A 20,477-nucleotide genomic window follows, 5' to 3' on the forward strand; every position below is an offset into this window, starting at 1 on the left:
GTCCCTGTTATTATTATTAACCAAAATGATGATGATATTCATTCAAACCTGTCACAATTGTTGGTTTTCAGCTTTTTTTTTATACATGTAGAAAACATGTAGACTGTTAAATAAGTTTATTATTTTAAGGATTTTTAAGAGTCAAAAAAGCAAGAAAAAAAAGACGGTAGAGGGTAGGACTAGATTCTTGCTTCATCCTACATCCTTTGTTATATTTCACTGCCTGTGTAACAAAACTAAACTAATCAAAACTTTGTGAAACACATCACAATGATCATTTTCAACATACCTTAAGCAAGGCGTCCTCTGTTTTCTCTGGACCGGCCTTCAAAGCCTGAGAGGCATCGATGATGGGAATGGGCATGAAGCGAATGGTGAAGTTCCTAATTGACACAAAGCGTTTAAAAAAAAAAAGGAGTCCATGTTGTACATTTACACAGATTACAGAACGGAAAGATGTATCCACTGTTTATTTACTCAGATAAACCATGACATACACAATAATGACGAGGTACAAGGTGATACTGCACTTTCACTAATAGAAGGGAAGAGAAACTGCAGTCTCTAGAGCAGCGGATGAGGTCTGTTTATCACCAGAGAAATGGAATATCCTGGGGTGAAACCAGATGCTCCCATCACAACATCATTAGGCGGAAATTAATTCAGGGTGGCAAACGAGCTGTGAATTACAGATATCATATAAACAACAACTATTGATTGATGAATCAAAGATAGTTAAGGTTAAGTTAATTTGTGGTGAGATTGAAGTTAGAGCTAGACATTAACTGGTTATGATCTAAGTTGGGTATAACATTTTTGTTTACGCTGTCCAACTGAACAGAAGTCAATTCAGTGTCCTAAGAAGAACAACTGTGCAAACTTGTGTGTGTGTGTGTGTGTGCTGCGGAGGTTAACCCCTCAGCTGTTACCACACTGCTCTATTACAGAGCATTAAACTGGCCGCATTAAAAGGTAACTGATCATGAAATAGAGGTCATCACACAGCATTATCATTCATATCATGACAGATGAGAGAAAGGAATGGAAAAAAGAAAGAGGGAAAACAATACTGAAATATTATGTGTAACTGAAAAGTGAAAACATAGCAACATAGACAGGACTATTTTGTGATGGAACTGCTTCGAAAACACAAACAAAGGAGACATGAGGAAATTGGCTGATGGCAATAACATTTCACACACACACACAGGTTTGGGCAGCTATTCTTCTAAACACACACGATCTAATAAAGAGAGTCAGAAAGGAAATAAGGAGATGAGCTGGTGGGAGAATATAATAAACTGAGACCGGAGATGAGACAGGTTGATGTAAAGATATGTCCCAGGAGCACAGTCACACCTGCGCAGAATATTAACCCTTACGATATGCAATCGGATGAGAGAGTAGACAAAAATATTTTGTCTCTACTTTCTCTTTCTTTCCCTTCCTCAGCAGGTTTTATGTGGTGTACTCTCTTTGTTTTTGTATTCCCTGTGTATGTCCTCTCTCTCTCTCCTCTCTGCCTTCCTGTCTCTCATCCCCTCTCTTCCTGTGTAAACACACCTCAGGGTTTGCTGAAGAATTCATGTGCACTCTCTTTGAGGACACCGTTGTTACAGCATTATTACAGTTCATTTGCTGAAGAATTCATGTGCACTCTCTTTGAGGACACCGTTGTTACAGCATTATTACAGTTCATTGAACTGCATGAACCGACATTAATCAACATACACATATTTGGAAAAAAGAAAAAAAAAAGAAAAAAATCACAAAACACAAACATAGAAAACATAGCTTACTTCTCCAGAGCGGCTGCTACATCTTGAAGACCCTGAGGGCTGGTGTTGTTCTTATCCCAGATCACAGTCCTGCACAACATAAGCAACATAAGAAGTGAATTTCTTCTATGTAATTATTCCAAAAGACGTAATATATGGAAATGCTCCCATATTTTGGGGATATATCCATATCCATCCATCCAGATATAAGTAATAAGTACATATAAGTATGTTTTTTTATCAACAACTACAAGTTTCTCTGACAGTAAGTAGTCCTATTTCACTAAAGCATAACTGACTGTCGTTCTAAACTCACCTGAGTTTGGAGTTGATCTGCAGTGCCTTGGCGAGCATCTTGGCGCCCATGTCGCCCATCGCATTCCCACTGATGTCGAGTCTAGTGAGCGAGGAGTTGCTACCGAGGGCGTTGAGAACGATGGTCAGATCGCTCTTCAGTCTGGAGTCTGCTAGAGACAGAGAGGTGAGGGGCTGTGGGGGACAAAACAAGGATATTAAAGGGGATGACTAAAGGACAAATTGTTGAGAGAGGGTTAACATTATGAAAACATAGTATACTGTGTCTGGTCCTAGAGTTTATCTACAACCCACAGGCTATTCAGTAGGTCCAGTTTGGCTCCACAAGCATGAATTGAAAAGTGTGGTTTTCTTGGCCCCTTTGTTCTTTATCACTGCCAAGTTCAACTTTTGTAATTGTCATTGAGAGCATTAATAATTCTTTTTGAAAACTGACCTTGCTTTCCTGTCATAATGTCCTCCACTATCAGTGGATGCTTGGTTTATTTTGCTTAATGCAACATCACCTACTCTGTGGACACATTTATACAGAAAGTGTAAGCATGCACTCAAGGTATAAACCTTTAAAAACATTCAAATGTAGTAAAGATTTATTTAGTGCATGGACTTTTATCTCGAGATAAAATATAGATGTTTAATATAATCTAAAGCAAAGTCTCGCTATTACACTTATGAAAGGGTCTATATTTTCAGATGCTGGTGCATTGAAAGGACAAACAAGAAAATCAAGCAAAGCTTGTGATATTATTTAAATCTTCACAGGGAAATAAGAGACTTCATCACTGGATTAAGTGGCTTTCTTGTAATGTGAGAGTGATACAAGGGTTTACAAATCCCCAACAGGGCACAGCGTCTGTTCACCAGATCTGAGCTGCCATTTACACACAGCTGGACACTCATGTGATCTCCCTTCTTTAGACCGGTTCATTCCCAATCTGCCAACACACCAAGTTCAGCCACGCGCACTGATCCTTTTCTCATATTTTTGTGTTAGGAATGAAACAGCCACCTCAGCTTTGTTTAGGGTCTTACAAAATCGGCAATACATTTAAATCTCAAGTATGGAACATCAACAAATTTACTATGTAGTTCTGTCATCCAGCACAAGAAAACATTGTTCTGTATCTCAATAAAAACCCAGTTGTGGTTCTGAATGAGAAACGCATGCTCCTACACAGATTAACACCCTGAATGCAAATGCACACAGCGATAAAAACAAACCCTTCTATTCATTCATTCACACTTCTACGTGTGGTGCGACACTTACTAATCCGCTATATTTTGGGATTTCCTAATTTGTTATTGCAGATTCTCACTCCTTAAGGCTTTTCAGTGTTTAATGCAATGATTACTGATAACTGGACCAGAGGTTATCTCTGTTAAGTCTGGTTTTCCTTCATTTCTGAATATTGATCATGGTGGATTAGTGAAACGCATATCTTCTCGCTGATAAAGTACATCATTCGAGGGATAGGAGCAAGTCCCAAGTCTACATATCTGAACTCAGGGTAAAAAATAATGCCTGGAGATGTGTCTCACAACCTGAAGAGTTTTATGTGTTTTCCAAAAAAAAGAAAAACACTGCAAACAAATAAAGTACAAGGCCATCACTCATCTCACATGCAAAATACACTCTGCCCCTCAGAGAAATTCTTCCAGACTTCCAGGTCTAAACACATCTCTGAGCTTCTTTCAAAACCAACAAACCCTCGAGCGTTTGTTGTTGCGTTCTGTGTGTATTAAAAGAAGCTCTTCCTCCATTTTCCCTCATATTCTCACTCGCTTTTTTCTTTCTTTTCACTATTCATCCATTACAAGGATAACTGGTATATTTCCCCCTGGTGTTTTTCCCATATGTGGTTATTTGGTCTAGCATGTGCTGACTTTAATGCAGATATTCAGTGTTACTGAGATGTAAAACACAGATTGTAGCCATGTGGAATGACCATCATTTTCACTTAAAGTCAAGTGTCACTTGCTGACTCAACCCTGGACCCCTGCAGACATATTTATCCACACATCCCACAGAAAAAGAGAGCAAAATCAAACAGGCAGAGAGGCAACAGGACCGTCCTGATAAACTAAACTGCCTCAGAGAGCAGGTTTGTAGTTTTCCTGTCGTCACTGCTGTGCAGTTTCAACAGCTGTTCCCAGCAGCTACAGTCTGTGTTTACTTCAAGTCTCGGAAATAATGCAACGTAGAATTAATGTGTATTTAGAAAACAGGATGAGGCTATATACAGTGTTTTTGGGGAGAGGGAGAGAGATAGATAGAGAGAGAGAGAGAAAGAGAGCGCACAAGCACCCATCCAGCACAGAGCAGCTCAATAGGACCATCAATCTAGCACATGCAGCACTGTGGGAGACAAAGGAAGACAGGCAGTGGGGCAAAACAGTTGTTACAGCTCCCATGATGGAGAGGGAGATAGAGAGTGAGACTGATTGAGGTACAGGAAAGAGGGGAGAGGGCTCACAGCTGGAGAAGATCACTATATTTTAACTGCAAAAAAGATAAAAAAAATAACAGCTTAGCTCATGTATTCTAATATCTTCACAATTAGACATAGATTGACACAGTGGGGGTGTTTTTTTTAATGAGCATCTCGTAATATGTAAGGTAATTAAATTATATTGTTGTCCTTGATTTCTTTTCCCTTTGTCATGCAGTGAATTAACACAGATATGCATTATTTCACGTCATTCAGACATCTCGATGAGACGTTACAAAATGTTGCTCCATCTTCATTAACCTTTATCTCAGTGGTCATAAACCACATGGCCTCCCCTCAGTTTGATCCACGCTGGGAAATTATATTCAAAACAGCCTCCACTGGAGAGGTCAGAGGTCAGCTGGGGAGCAGCTGGTGGAGTTCCACTCATTTGCTTCTTCTGGTTAGACGTTTGCTGATACAGGGTTCGGACCCGAGGCATCTGTCAGGAGGAGTCTGTTACAGAGCTACAACATTCAATCAAGGGATATAAAAAAAAAAAAACTCACCGACTCCTCCTCTTGAATCATATGAACCAGGCTGTCCAGCACGGGAGCAAGGTTTCTAAGTCAGGCGGAAGACAGAGAAGGAAAAAACATTGAAGAAAAGACTGTACTATAAAAGTTACATCCCCATTATAAAAAAAAAAATCTCTTTCAGTCAGTTTCCATAACCTGGACTACTGTCCTTGTACCAGTATACAAACATGAGCGCATAAATTCTTCTTCTTCTTCTGCTGTGTACTTGCTTCTATTATATCTGGAGGTGGCAACTGTAGTACACGTGCAGAGCACCTAGGCCAGCTTAAGTCCAGTCGTACATATACACGCAGAAGTAAATCAACTCCCAATCGCATTATCTCAGTGTGTTAGTCCAACATTGAGAAATGTGGTTTGGTACAATTTCAGTCTGACTGAATTGGACTCAGTTTCTGTTGGACTACGACAATAATTAGATTTTCTCTCACGTCATGTAAACAGATGGAGTGTTTGATATTTTGGTAACAACAATTTTAGAAAGCTAAATCACACAAAGCCACAACTCCTCCAGCCCCACTTTCTTACTTCGACTTGATGTTGTTGAAGTTCTTGCCCAGAGAAAGATGTCTGATGGAGCGGTTCCTGGCCAACCACACCAGCAGAGTAGACAGGTCTGAGTCCAGGCCTGGAGGTAGACGAGTAGAATAGAAATTATAATACGATGTTTCTGCAGCTTTGTAGGATTAGTGTTGAAAAGCTCCGTAAAATATACATGTATGGTACAATAGGTCTGGAAGCGGCCATCTCACCATTGTCAGAGATATCTAGGTTGGAGATGTTTGGGATCTCTGCTATGCAGCCTTCTAGGATTTGAGACCCTCCCGAGCGCAGCTGTAAAGACATGGAGAGGGAGAGATTTGAATGCACAGCTTCACAAAAAAGACACCGTGTAGAAGAGCGAGTTTCACTTTAAGTATTTACATTGGAAACTGCTGCTTCACGACTGAATTAGGCAACGTAAATTCAAATATTCTCCACTCAAGAATCTATGAAAGCGTGTGCACCTGTTGTAAAAGGCGGGCAACAAACAAAGCAGGTTTCAGACTAAAAGACACACACAAGTAAAACATGCAACTCAAGGCTGAACCACTACTTTGAACGTGAAGAGATATTAAATGATTAACATGTTAGTTGCAAATGGCACAGTTTAAAATAACACACGTCATCCAGAACAGCTGCAGCAAGACTTTCATTTATTGTGAAATCCTGATGGAAACATGGGGCCCAACAAGAAAAGGATGAGCAGAGAGCAAATAAAAAAAATAATGGAAGTGTTAATTATTAAGAGTGAGTACAGTGGTACTTACACAATGGCCAAGCTTTGAGCGGCATTAGGGGGAGAGAACAGCATGTCAGAGCCAGGCCAGCAATTAGCAGCAATTAAGCAACAACTCAAAAAAAAGATCCCCACAGATGCTCAATGAGGATTCTGCTGTTCTAACACACAGACATCACATGTGCACACAACTCAACAGACACACACACACACACACAACAGGAAGTGATAGGCAGACCTTATTTTGCACACTGTCAACCCACTCAAAGCACAGTTTACAGCTGCCCGCACCAAACGCTTCATTATAGCTTTGAATAATATATGGAGCGGATCACCCCATCACCAGCACCACCACCACACCCTCAGCTTCTGCTTTTTATCTGTTCCAACAGGAATGAAGGCGAGGGCCTGCTGTGTGTGAGAGAGTTGTGATAAAACAATTACAGAGGGATACTAAACCACCCCCACCTCATCCTTCCCTCCCTCCCTGCCTCCCTCCGTTCCTCTCTCCCTCTCCGCCCTCGCCTGCTGTGTGCCAAGTTTTCCATTACACAACCTCTTAATGGTTTTGCTGGCCAGTCAAATGGTTTTGAAGTGGATCCTGAAAAAAGATGATTGCATCGAATGATGTGTCTTCTCTAAAACTATATTAAAAGTACTACACTTGCCAAACTCTGGTAGCCGACAACAGCACTTACACAAATGCTGCTGAGCCTAGAGACAGGATTAATAAAAGGAATTAAATGAAGAAAGCAAACACCAACGCTGCACCCACAATTCACTGGCTTTTAATATTTGACATGCTCCGTATTTCTTTAAAACTGTGATAACGACAAGGAAATTTGTGATATATTATAAACACTTGAGTCTAATAACGGTTTGATTTCAACTTGTCTCGTTGATTTGATTTAACAAATGTGTTCACATCTATTCCATATTATACAAATATTTTAGCATTTATTGTGAACATGGGTTGTAAAAAACTTTTCCTCAGACTTCTGTTGACCTTGTGCACAAGCTACATTGCAAAACCTGAAATGAGTGGATCTGGATTGTGGATGTATGTACCCTAACCCTCCTGTATCCTACCTCCTGTGCTTGAGTTTTGGCCAATGAGAAAAAGAGAATGATCCCTCATTAGTCGGATACAAGTGTACACATTGTAAAAGATTATCTTGAAGTTCTCTTAAGTAATTTCAGAGGGAAAATGAAGATGTTTAGTGAATCGAATCAATGCAGTTCTCACCTCACAGCAGCTGAGGTCTAGAGACACGTCCTTCAGATTTGGATTACTGGCCAGACCGAGCAGGAGTGCTCTAAAAGTAAAAAAAGGCATAAAGCAATGACCTTTGTTTGCTGAGTTTTTGTCATTACTTGAGAGCGCTACAGTCAATATTGAAACTCTAAAGTAAGAAATACTTGAATTAAACACATTAAACTGCAGTGTCCAAGTTATAACTTTCAGCTGAGAAGACACGTTTATTTCTTCTGTGACTATAAAAGTTTTAAACGTTCATATACAGCGTGGAGTAAAATTCTATGAGAAACCAGAAGTAGTACAACGTAGTACAATCACAAATACCGTTGTTCGTCTGACATTAAATGTGAATGGAATGTTGTCTCACTTGAGAGCCTCTGGCGGCAGCTTGGTTCCCGACACGTTGATGGAGCTGAGGGACATCGCGCTGCTGAAGAAGTGCTTAAATGATGGAGGCACCTCTTTGCCTTTCCTACAGACAGAGACAGGGATATCAATGCATGCCCGATGGATACACTGATGACCACGATCATGTTTCAGGTTTTATCTACATTTTAAGAAACTGTTTTAATTTTTTCTCCACTCCATTTTTTTCCCTCCCTCCCTCTCCACCAAACAACCTCTGCCTCCCTCATCGCCTCATGAAGACCTCAACTCCCTGGAGACACAATGGAACGAAAGATAATGGGGACTACACCAGCCGTCCATCTGTTACACACATGTCTGTAATAGCTTGTTGTCACCTACAGGTGTCTCACAGCAACACTAAATTCATGGCAAAGCTGCCATGTCTGATAGAACTTCCAGTAAGGCATAAGCTTAGTCATGATAGTTGTCTTTTGTTATCTTTTGAAATCCTGGTCTCTATCTTGTTCTCTTCTCCTCTCTGTGTAAATGTGAAGTGTACATTTGACACCTACTGTCTGTCTGTCTGTCCTTTTTTTGTGTGGCGTTTTTCCTCACTCGATGTGAGTGTCTAAGGATAGAGGGTGTCACTCTTACAGAACAGAAAGCCCTCTGAGGCAAATGGAATTGACTTCACTTGACTCAATCACATTAGGTAGTATTATTTCAGAAGTACACTACATTATTATAACCAGAGATGTGCTCATGTATCCTTACTCAGGGTTTGGAACTGAAGCAACACGTCCAGTGGCATTTGAGAAGTCATGAAAAATGCAGTCTTGATCAACACATGTTGTAAGTGCGTCGTCAACAAACCGTGTTCTCTGCTCTCACCTGTGAGAAAAGACACTCTTTGACACGTTGAGAACAGAGAGATGCTGGACCGAACCTCGAAGCAGAGCGGAGCAAACCTGGAACACACGCACAACATGTAACGTGAATAAAATCGAATATAAATTTGATTTGTACGTCTCAATGACACTTTATTACCTCATTTTGAAAATTGCTGTTTCATTCACTACAAATACCTTCCAGCCCTGTTGTGTGTTTACAAGTGAGCATATCTTTTTATGGTGTGACAGACATCATATGATTCAGGAGCTCATCAATATCCCCAGTGACAGACTGACAGCTGGCTACATCTCAGACTAATCAATACCTTGTATTTGGCTCTTAGAACCACATCAATACATCACATACAGTATTCAGACCTCACAGTAAGTGAGTGGATGTATATAATTGGATTACACTCCCCGCAACACATTATGTTAATAGGTTGGACCTTATCTTTTTAGGGAATTTAATATTAGGGAAACTAAATTTAATAATGCAGCGTGCCAGGACAACTTTAAAAAGTATGTGTGTTTCCATCTCTGTGTTGTACTGAGAACATTAAGAACATTGTATAAAATAGTGTGTATTTAAGTATGTAAATATTTGGTCATTTGGGATAAAATAGTCTTTAAATTGAGTTGTGTGTAATAGGAATGTGGTAAGTACATATAAGTTTATACTTCTGCCAACTCCTTTTCAAACAAGTGATGAGATATAAATGTAAATGTGTTGTTATCTATCTATAAATGCTATAGAATGAAATACAACTGCAACTGCATAGTGTTTGATTAAGGAAAACTACTATATAGTGCTGTTATGTTGAGACATTTTTAATACCGTACAGGGTTCTCACCAGGATTTTTTCACAGCATAGCGGACGACTTATTGTAGGGAGGTCCGTGGGCATCCCCCAATGGAAAATTTAGAAATTTATAACCCTCTGAAACACTATTTCCTGCATTTTGAGGGCCAAATATGGTGAAATAAAGCTAAAGTTTGCTATCGATATTTTTATTTTTTTTCAAATTTCAGGTATTATTACGACGGTACAGATTAAAAAAGGAAGAAAACAACAGAAAAGCCTCGCTACGCCGGTTGAAACACAGAGTAGGGACGGAAAACACAGCGTGGGGGATCCAAAATCACAGTGTAGGGGCCCCCTACGCTCAACTGCGCTGGCGAGAACCCTGCTGTATCCCTTTATATTCATCACTCATATCATACCCGTGCTTCTTGACTCACCTGGTCCAATGAGCAGTCAGTATTGGAGAGATCAAGCGTTGCCAGGCTGTTTGGTTGACCGAGGAAGTTGTAGAAATGCTGGGAAGAGAGCATAAAAGAACACACAGCACTCAGTGTTAGAGGCTGGACAATAATCTTAAAGTAGAAGTGGACAGTTAGTGTTTTTAAGCATAAAGTTTACTGTGGAATGAGGGGGAAACATGTTTGTTCCATTCCTTTAAACCTGTCTTACGTCGTTATTGTAGTATTTTGTTTAACAGCATTTAACTGTATCATAAATCATTGTCCTGCTTCAAACAACAGCAAATCACTGTGATGGGTGTTGTTGAAAAGGCCTCAACACAACTGTAGCACTAAACTGTGTCAATAAATGAAGTGTTATTGATGACAGAAACTGTGCCTGCTTGTGCTTATTCACCTGCATGTCGTCTCCTCTGAGGATGTTCCCTGAGAGGTCCAGATGGACCAGGCTGCTGGGGATGGACGGGTTGGCACTCAGTGACTGGCAAAGGCTGTTCACCCCTAAACAAACACACACACACACACACAAGCAGCGTCAGCAGTGTCTTAAATCTCCACTCGACGTTTTGACAGAACACTGAAATACCAGAGGAAATGACAGTGGGTGAAGACATGAAAGAGCAGGATCTGAATGTAGAGTGAATGATGCATGGAAAGTCAAGAGAAAAGGGTGTAGTTTTGGCGGAGTACACGTTTCACTTTGTCTGTCTGTCCCGCTATGTTGAAGGGGAACCATTCTCTGTTTTGAACGCATGATGTGGGAATTTATAAAATGATCAAAATTGAAATCCTAAGCCGTTATTTGAGAGAACATGTCATAGGATATGGATAGGATAAATTGGGTATAATAGATGCGTGACAGAAAAAGCAATGAACATGAATGGGTGTGAACGTTTCTCATAGTCACATAAGAAAAATATGCCTTTATTGGCCTGTTATGAACCTTGTTTGCTTTTACTTGACTATAATAGTCAATAAATTACCTCTTGAGTGGCATACAGTAGAGGGATGACATTTCACATTCATGGTCCCCCTTGGTTGCACTACAATATGAACTGGTGAAGGTTGTCATAGCCATACAGGAAGTAGTTTTTTATACAGATTGTCTGGTGTTATGAAGACATCTTGGTGTTTTTTTAATGCTGTAACACAGTTATTGTGGTTTTTTTTACTGCACTAAAGACACACGTAATATTTAGAGTCACACGGCAAACACACTGAACTTGCACTTCCATAAAATCCTGAATATCTGCGTGCCAATAAATCAAGGCATGACTGAAAAGTGATTGACATAACAGAAGGTTAAAAGGAGGGAAAAATAGGTCAGTAAAGGGGGAAAAACTGGTGAAAAAACAGAGAATAATAGATGATTAAGAAAAAAATTATTTAGATTTTTTTTGGATCATTTAAATAAAGCAAGGAATAGACAGAAATTAAAAAGATCAAATGGCTGATTTACTCCAAGCAAAAAAAAAAGCTAAGAAGTAATAATCCTCTAATTTGCTCTGAGCGCTAAGGGATTTGGGAGGTTTGGATTATGGGTTGGGCCGTTAGCGAGATGAGCCAGGCTCAGTCAAACCCTGCACTGAGGAACATGATAGCCGTTTATTGATTGCCTGAGAGCAGAGCATGTTTACGGAGGGTCCCTACAGATGGTGCCTGATGCTGAAGCATTTACTTTGGATGAGAACCAAAGGGAAAGTTTACCTACAAGTGACAACAAGCACATTTCATTTAGAAATTATAAAGAAAAATAAATCTAGAAATTCTCAACAGAAGCAGCATCTTTATAACGTCTAATTATGAGCCACACTGTTTATGCCTCATCACATTGCAAATGTCATGTTTTGTCCCCCTGCTCACACACTTACAGTGTTTACAGTGAAGTAATTAGGCGTTATTAGCATCCCATTTGTAGGTGCGATGAGATTAGTGGGAAGCGTGAAATGTGTCAGATCGCAGGGGAGCAAGTCATTTACAACAGAACATCAGGCTCTTAATAAAGCAGCACTTACAAAAAGGCAACACGTACCTTTGGGTGATAGTGAGGTTTTAGAGAAGTTTAAATGTTCGAGCCCCATATGAAGTTTGGCAAACTGGGTACCCAAAGAGGAGATACCTACAGGAAGAGAGGGAAACAGAATTTAGGGTGCTTTTCATTCATAGCCAGCAAGACAACAGTGTCTTTTCAACACTAAATAAATAACCACTTAGTAAAATTGATACAACATTTACAACAGTGTAATAACAGTACGTCTGTCATTATCAGGCTTATTTCTAACTACAAGGATGAGGTTCATGTAGTGAGAAGAAGAATTATAATTCAGATATTGTAAATCTGCTGCAAAGATTTGTTGAACTCACTGTACTGTGACAGCCGTGGTGCAGCGTTTGATCTGTACAATATAATAATAAAAACGGCCACTTAAACTAAATCGGAGTTGTGTGATAGTGGCCCACTTTTAATTCTACTTCAATTTTGTTTTTAATTATGCACGACGTACGACAAGTAGGACAACTGTGCTGCTCTGCAGTAGAAACAAGCTTGTGTGTGAGTGCAATGGAGCAGAGATGAGCACATTATTCTAGATCAGAGCGGCTTTCATACCTCTGTCCTCCAGTGGGTTGTTGGCAAGATTAATGGTGGTGAGTCCTGAGCTGGGGTTGTGGGCCAGGGCAGCAGCGAGCTTCTGAGCAAAATCCCTGTGAAAGGGTGAACAAGTATTTCCATTATGTGTGTGTATGACCAATGAACTGCACACATCTAATCTATCCAAGTGATTTGCATTGCCCAGCTACACGTATACTCAGCAGGGAGGAATTGGCATGTGCTGTGATGTTACATTAGCAGTGTTGCAAAACACTGGATTACTTTGTGTTTTGTAAACGTAGCTACAAAAAGAAAACAACTAAACTAAAACGTCAGCAATACACTGCACAATAGTTCACTCGAAGACGGATGAGGCCAGCACTCCTCAAAGTGGCTGAAATGGTCACTGTGTAAGTAAATGTGATGAAAAGCACAGTTGTAAATATATCCCATTGTCTTGCAATTTACAATTATATTTTAATCATGTGTATTATCTTACGTTTTAAGTCCTGCGTTGTCCAGAACCAACTCTTCCAGGCGACTGGATCGAGACACCACCCTGAGGATCTGTTCACACACATCTGCCGACTGAACACACACATAACACTAGTAATCAGATACATGGGATACGGTAGCAAAATAACACAACATGTGTCTCATGAGCGGTTTTAGTCTCACAATCCCAGCAACACAGGAAAACCTTTTTATCAGTGACCTGTTAAGGCATTTGTTCATCACTTTTAATTAAAAAGTATGGAAAAAAGATAAATAAACTGGCTCTGAGGCTTGAGATGAGAACCCAATCTTGTACTGAAACATTCAAGGCCATGGAAAAAATATTTTTGGGATACATCCTGAGCAAAACACAGTCAAGCGTCCCCGGGAATTTGTTCATTTATGCTAATTAAAGCTGTGCCGCAAGACAGAAATACATTTAGGACACGAGTAAATTCTGTCTCTTCCACTTAAAGACCATTTGTGCGTGACAAGGAGAGACTGAGGAGGCCAGACTGTGAACACTTGAGAGGAAGAACGTTGTCTCGCTTCTGTGGTCTCAACACCACGGGGGAGGAGAGTCCACGGAGCGAAAAACAGAGAAAAAGACAAACATGTCAAATTCAGCAGTCGCATGTCCATGCCCTACCCAGATATTCACTCACCCACTTCACTGTGTGCTTTGTGTACTTTGTCGTACTCATATGAAAATGCCTAATTACTCATTACAACATTTTCTATTGTAACAACTTTACTGGTTCCATGTGTTGCTGCTGTTCTTTGTGACAGGCATTCCTGCTACACAGCACTGTTTCTCTGAGTCTGCTGCGTCACTGTGACCAAAACACTGGCAACATTGTCCCAGACCTTTATCAACAGTGATGGGGGGGGGAGAGAGGGGACAACTAGGGAGAGATAATGGAGAAAGAGACAGGGGGGAGAGATAGAAGAAAGGGCTTGTTGTTCACATGTTTACCCTGCGAAACTGTGAGTGTTGCAGAAGAGGGATAAGAATGATGGAGGGCAGTGAGGGGTGACATAATACAGAAAAATAAGGGGACATGAGGGCACTGAGGGATAAAATGGAGAAAGAAAAACAGTGGGTTGGAGTCTGGCAGAAAGGCAGAGAGGGTGCACAAAGAGGCCTGTATTTCCCATGATGACTCACCAGAAAGCTGCTGGGTGACACTGTCGGCGTGTTTCCTGCACCATTTAGCACTCATTTAAAGAAAAGGCCTCGTCATGCTGTGCTGGTCAGACCCAGAGACCCCGCTAAAACATCAGAACTGTTTCACACACAGTCACATTCTGTGAAACTGTGAGGTAATTGAGATGTCCTCTTATCATCGTTCTCCTTTACAGCTCAGGATCTTGATGACACCACAAGACTAACAGCTTGACTGAACTCAGGATGAGCAGCATCATTCCTTCCCTAAAGGCTTTTGGATACCTTGAATGTGAATGTGCAGATGGAAAATATAATATAGTTTAAGAAGAAGAGCAACATTGCACAGTTGATTTGGCAGGAACATCAGCTGATTCACTGCTGTGTGTGTAAGATAGTTTATTTCCTTCCTTCCTTTTTGACTCTGACAGCTCTGTACAAATACTGTCTAATTCATTTTGTGTTCATTTCACATCTCTTTCTGTTACTCCACTGACCTCTACTTTGGCCTTTTTGTTTTTGTCTCACTGCTCTCTTTGCTGTCAACACTTTCTCTCTCTCTCTCTCTCTCCTCCCCCTCTTTCTCTGTGCTCCCTTCTAAATTGTTATTGTTCCCATTGGCAAAAGACCAAAAACAACTCCAAATCACATCTCAGAGCATTTGTTTCTACATCCTCACCATGAAAAAACACAACGGCACGCACAAGCAGCCACGTTTTTAGCTGTCCTCTTCTGTTCCTTGACGCATGTTGTTAATGAAGGTCAGAAATGTTTATATGTTATCTTGTTTATATGTTATCTACATGAGTCCAACGGAATGTGTCAAATGTAAAGACATTTCCACGCCGTTATTAAAGGAATACTTCACCAATTTGCATTTAGCTTTGTATTACTAGAATAGGGGTAGTATTTTTGAAAAATTGTGCTCCCCAACCTGAGTTTGAACCCCTGAGTCGAGAAATACCTTTTTTATCTTTTTGTTAAAAAAAACAAAAAGTTGTTGTCAAGCCTCTTTTTGTTACGAGGCTTGAAAGTGCAACGCTAATACCGCACTTTTTAGACCCACTCTAAGACGAGACCTCACTCCCAGAATGTAAACAGTGTCCGCCATCTTTGCTAACAGTTATGCTAACAGAACCAAGTGTCACTGGTGGGCATGTAACAAAAAAAAAGAATGAATACATTTCTCAACTCAGGGGAAACTGAGGTTGGGAAGCACAAGTTTTCAAAAATACTACCCCTATTCTAGTAATACAAAGCTAAATGCAAATCTGTGAAGTATTCCTTTAAGACTGTGCTCTTGAGAAGACAACCAGGCAACCCAGAGACACAATGTCTCCCGTCACAGCATTGACTGTTGCAGAGGTAGGAAAAAGGAAAAGGGAATTGAAGTCTACAATAAAATAATAAACTTAAAAACAAAAGACACTTGGCTGAAATGTATAAAGCAGCCAAATTAGCAGTAAAAAGGAAAAAAATATAATATCTCATCAAACCTGAGACAAAGCTGCACATGTGCCAGTGTGAGCGTTTGCAACTAAGTGAGAACATGACATTGGGAGGGGGCGAGTTTTAAAAATTCATTACAAAAGGATGTGTCTATAACGGAGGCACGGGATAATTGTTTGGACTGGGGAAGCGGTGTGTGTGTGTGGTATGTGATGAGACTGAGCAGAGCCTGCAGATAGAGACTTAGTAATGAAGTGCTGCAGGGGGGGGGGGGGGGGGGGGGGGGGGGCAACAGACATTAGAACCTCGTTAGGAATTAGAGTCTTATCGCAAGAGAACACAGTAGTGCTGATCCTCACTCCACAGACATGAGGCGGTGAAGAACGAAACAATGAGCAAAAACACTCGGTGTGCGGTCAGATACGTACAGCTGCACGTAGAAACACAAGTGTAGATGGAGGAGGACATGTTAGACGTGAAATAGGTATCACAATGTTCAATAAAAATGACAATAATGTAGGCTGTAAATTAGATTTCACAAAGGTAAAACAGATGGATGAATATGGGGGACAGTGACATTTAAGAGGATAGAAGATGATGAAAAGCAGAACTAACCAGTTTGTAGTCCTTAGTGGAGAGCTTGGTGAACCACTGGTTAAACTCAAGGACTGCTATTATGGCCACCAGATCCCTGAGGGGGAGAGAAAAGGTAGAGCGTTGACTATGTGGTGACGTTAACATGTTGACATTTGAAAGTGAATCGTGTCACACTGACATTTTCTCTTTTCTCTTTTATTTGGAGCCATGTGGCCTTTGTCTGTGTGCCACGTAACATGATGATGTGCTACGTAACACTCGGTCTCACCTGTTCTCCAGATGGCTGAAGTCCTGCAGGTTGAGCTCTCGGGTGTCTTGTGTCAAGTAGATGGTGTCGACATCCTGGAAAATAACACAGGTCAGGTCATACATGTTTGATGAATCTATGTTACTGCAACGACATAGATGTCCATGCCACACTTCCCACACTTGCAGTCTTATGACACTGTTTTTAAAGATGTGGCCAAGTGAAAACCTGATTTGTGACTAGGGTTGTAAAGGAGTGGCAAATTCCCTGTAAATTTCCAGAAACTTTCAATGGGAACTTAAGTATTCCAAATTGAAAACGTGCCATGGACATTATGGCAATGAATGTGAATTAACTGGAACATTTGGATTTATTAAAGAAAGATAAATATATATTGTGGAATATATACATACATATTTACATGTAGATAATCAGTGCATCAACTATATATGTTTATATTTATTATTTACTATGTACTATATTTATTATATTTAAGTTCTCAACCTTCAAGTTTGAAAATGTCCTGTTTGTTCCTGTTAACTCACATAAATTCCAATTAATTCCCATCGGAAGTTTGCAATGTTGGAAAATCCCAGAATTTTGCAACCCTAATTGTGATCTCTGAAACGTAAGACAAACGTGCAATTCATTTTACCTCTTCACAATCTACGTGCAATAGCATAAGCACTTTAACACTTCAAACGATAAAGAACTTCCAAACCTATGGTCCTTGCTTTCTGCTTTTACTAGAATACAACGTATGCTCCTTATTAACTGTTGTTTTTTTTAACTTATGTACTGTATGTAATTTGTTCTACACCGGTAACCTGCCTAGGGACAGATGTAAACTAGACAATGGCAATGATGTGGCATATTAAACAAGCTGATGTTCATTAAATTGTAAATGTCCCTATTCTACATAAAATACACAACGAGCCATGACTTATCTGAAGCTAGCACATGTACATGGTAGCTCCAGATGAGTCATAGAAAAATAATCTTGCAGAGCAGCAGAGCAGAAGCAGCAGAGCAGAAGCAGCAAGAGCACAGAGGAGATATTAATAAATAAGGGTTACTATATTCATATCCTGTTGAGAATATCCATTTTATCCAAAGGCTGTGGGCATTTTCATGTCACCTATGGCCAACAGAACTAAAGCACAGTTGGAACAGGATCCGTCAAATCTTTGCAAATGCAAAAAAAAAGAAAAGATGTATACTGACCCACTGCACCTCCTCTCTGTAAGGCAGACCCAACCAGTCACAAACACACCTGTACATCAGAGAAAATCCACCTGCACAACAGAGACAGGAAATTGCACAAATAAAATCCATGTAATTCAAAACAATACATTTTTTATAAACAAACTACCATGTATAACTACTATACCAAGGCTGTTTACTCTATAAAAAATAAACATTAAATCAACGAGACGCAGAAGCAAGAAGTGATCAGAGCCACTGGTTCCTACCACAAGGTCCAGGCTCAGAAGGTTTATTGTTCTCCCAGAGATTCTGCAGCGAGGTCAGCCTGTCCGGAGGCTCCATACAGAGCTTCTTTATCATTTTACTGAGGAGACATGACAAATGAACACACATAAGTAATTCATCCAATTTCTACACCGAAGCTGGGGAAATTTCATTATCCATTCACTTTAAAATAGTTTTAATCACAAAGCTCCAGACTACTTTCTCATTACCTTACTTGTCAATGGACTGTTTCCAAGCAACCGACTCTCGGAAAAGTCACTGCACTAGTGAGTACTCCAATGATATGGAATTAAACTAAAAGGGAATTTAACTGAGTCTAAACCTTAGTAGAAAATGAAAGAAAAAGAGCACCGGCAGCATACAATTCACCTCAGGTCATAACATATAAACATCAGCCTCTCAGTCAAGTCAAAGTTAACAAGACAAAGAGTTTAAAAGATCATCTGCATTCATTTCTGCTTTTATACTCATACTTCCTGTTATCGCCAAAACATATTAAATCAGATTGACATCCTCATTATGCATTCAACTGCCCAGATCCTCAAATACAGATCAGCAAAATCAACAATAATGTGAGAAGGTTCTTCTCCTCATGCATGACTGGGACATCATCATCATCATCATCATCATCATCATCATCATCATCATCATCAATGCATGAAAATACATATCCTGAGACTAAACTCACCTCGGTGGCAGACCAGGACATATCCTCACGAGGCAGGTTCCAATGTGAGCGACCACCTCATTGACCTCGTCGGAGGAGAGCAGCTTCAGAGAGAAGGAGCCTCGCTCGTACTCTATCAGCAGCTAAAAAGGAAAACATAACCGAGTCATTTCCGTTTTCCCTGCTGCATCAATCTAATTAAACAAATAAATCTAGTTTATTTGCAGTGAGAGGATATCACACACGTGCATTATGTGTCCGCAGGACAGGTATCACATTCCCTTCCCTCACCATTTCATATTCCACTTTTGTGCCATGCATCTCTCCTCTCCCATGTAATGTGACTTCACCCAGTCACAAAATGAAGAACGACAATTAAAGCATCACCATCTGTCCACTCAACCACATCTGCATCCCACACACATATTTGTGTTAAGGAAGGGTTTAACGACATTTACCGAGGCTGGAGTTATGCAAATGCTCACGGAAATTGATATGTGCCTTCATTATGGGCCGAAAATTTACATAAGACAATACAGGAGACCAGCAGGCAAGACATTAAGAGGACACATCTCCTGAGACGAGTGGGAGGCTCCACTGCAGTCAACAGCTAGTCAACCAAGAAGTGTTCCTCTGCTTTTCAACAGATTTGAGTGATTCATATGTAAATGATTTTTCTCCGGATTACACTATAATTCACAATATTTCTTAGCTTTATGTCTCTAAGGTGCGTGTCCACTACAGGCGACAGGGCTTATTATAGATTTGGTTAAATTTTTCTAATTCCATTTGCCATTTAACCTAAATGTTACATATTCTGCTACAGAATTAAAACAAGGTAGAGCATTACCATCATGGGATTCCATCAACATATTAGCGACTATACTCATTCAGCAGAACAGAGTTATGAGTCGTTTCTGACATTGCATGTAGAGGAGTATTTGTTTGCTCCATAAAATGGTTTCCCAAACCTCGATATGATGACGTTCTGAAATGTCTTGTGTTGTCTACTAACCAATATTTCTCAGTTTTAATGATTTGTTCATCACATGGATCAAAGTAGCCGAAAAATCTGACATTTCTGGTTTTCGAGCTTCTGAAATGTAATATTTTTACACTTAAGCTTGTTTTGATTATTAAAACAACTCCAAAACAGAGTAATCAATTATCAAAACAATTGTAATCGATAAATAAGAAAACCAAATCAGTTAAGGATGCGTACCTGTGTCGGCTTGTTACAAGCGATCCCCTGGATTTCTAGGTAATTAAAGGAGTGTTCCACCTGAAAAGAGCACAGAAGTCACAATTAAATCACTTCCACTACTGAACATTATCCCAAAAAAGAAGAGGTCTATGTATTTGCAGGGTATCCTGACACTTGTGTACCATCAAATGATTGGTGTGTGGCTCATGGATGCACATTTTAGGAACAATAACACACAATAACAGTCCACTACATATCTTTCCTTAATAACAATCAAGAAACGCAAGCCGGATATTGAAGTGTACACACGGTGCAATGTTTCTATATGAATACACGTGCAAGTGTGTGAACTTGTGTGAGATTGTGAGGTTTGCGTGACAGCAAACAAGGCTAATAACACAAGTCTAGCACAGGA

At 40.1% G+C, this 20,477-nt stretch overlaps 1 protein-coding gene across 2 annotated transcripts in view; it reads right to left on the reverse strand.

The window, feature by feature from the left end:
* LOC131471216 (F-actin-uncapping protein LRRC16A-like) overlaps positions 1-20,477 on the reverse strand; it is a 60,107-nt gene that overhangs the window by 12,066 nt on the left and 27,564 nt on the right. For both annotated transcript variants that reach the window (XM_058647622.1, XM_058647623.1), the window contains exons 4-23: positions 20,081-20,140; positions 18,880-19,001; positions 18,173-18,270; positions 17,925-17,995; positions 16,722-16,795; positions 16,472-16,547; positions 13,247-13,335; positions 12,766-12,860; positions 12,190-12,276; positions 10,555-10,658; positions 10,137-10,214; positions 8,895-8,971; positions 8,023-8,127; positions 7,644-7,713; positions 5,871-5,952; positions 5,647-5,746; positions 5,092-5,146; positions 2,095-2,267; positions 1,800-1,868; positions 290-383 (exon numbers count right to left, since the gene is read on the reverse strand). In XM_058647622.1, the coding sequence (XP_058503605.1) occupies positions 290-383; positions 1,800-1,868; positions 2,095-2,267; positions 5,092-5,146; positions 5,647-5,746; positions 5,871-5,952; positions 7,644-7,713; positions 8,023-8,127; positions 8,895-8,971; positions 10,137-10,214; positions 10,555-10,658; positions 12,190-12,276; positions 12,766-12,860; positions 13,247-13,335; positions 16,472-16,547; positions 16,722-16,795; positions 17,925-17,995; positions 18,173-18,270; positions 18,880-19,001; positions 20,081-20,140 (1,779 nt within the window). The remainder of the gene's footprint in view (positions 1-289; positions 384-1,799; positions 1,869-2,094; positions 2,268-5,091; positions 5,147-5,646; positions 5,747-5,870; positions 5,953-7,643; positions 7,714-8,022; positions 8,128-8,894; positions 8,972-10,136; positions 10,215-10,554; positions 10,659-12,189; positions 12,277-12,765; positions 12,861-13,246; positions 13,336-16,471; positions 16,548-16,721; positions 16,796-17,924; positions 17,996-18,172; positions 18,271-18,879; positions 19,002-20,080; positions 20,141-20,477) is intronic.

This window comes from Solea solea, chromosome 13 (assembly GCF_958295425.1).
Source record: "Solea solea chromosome 13, fSolSol10.1, whole genome shotgun sequence".
NCBI classification, from domain to species: Eukaryota; Metazoa; Chordata; class Actinopteri; order Pleuronectiformes; family Soleidae; genus Solea; species Solea solea.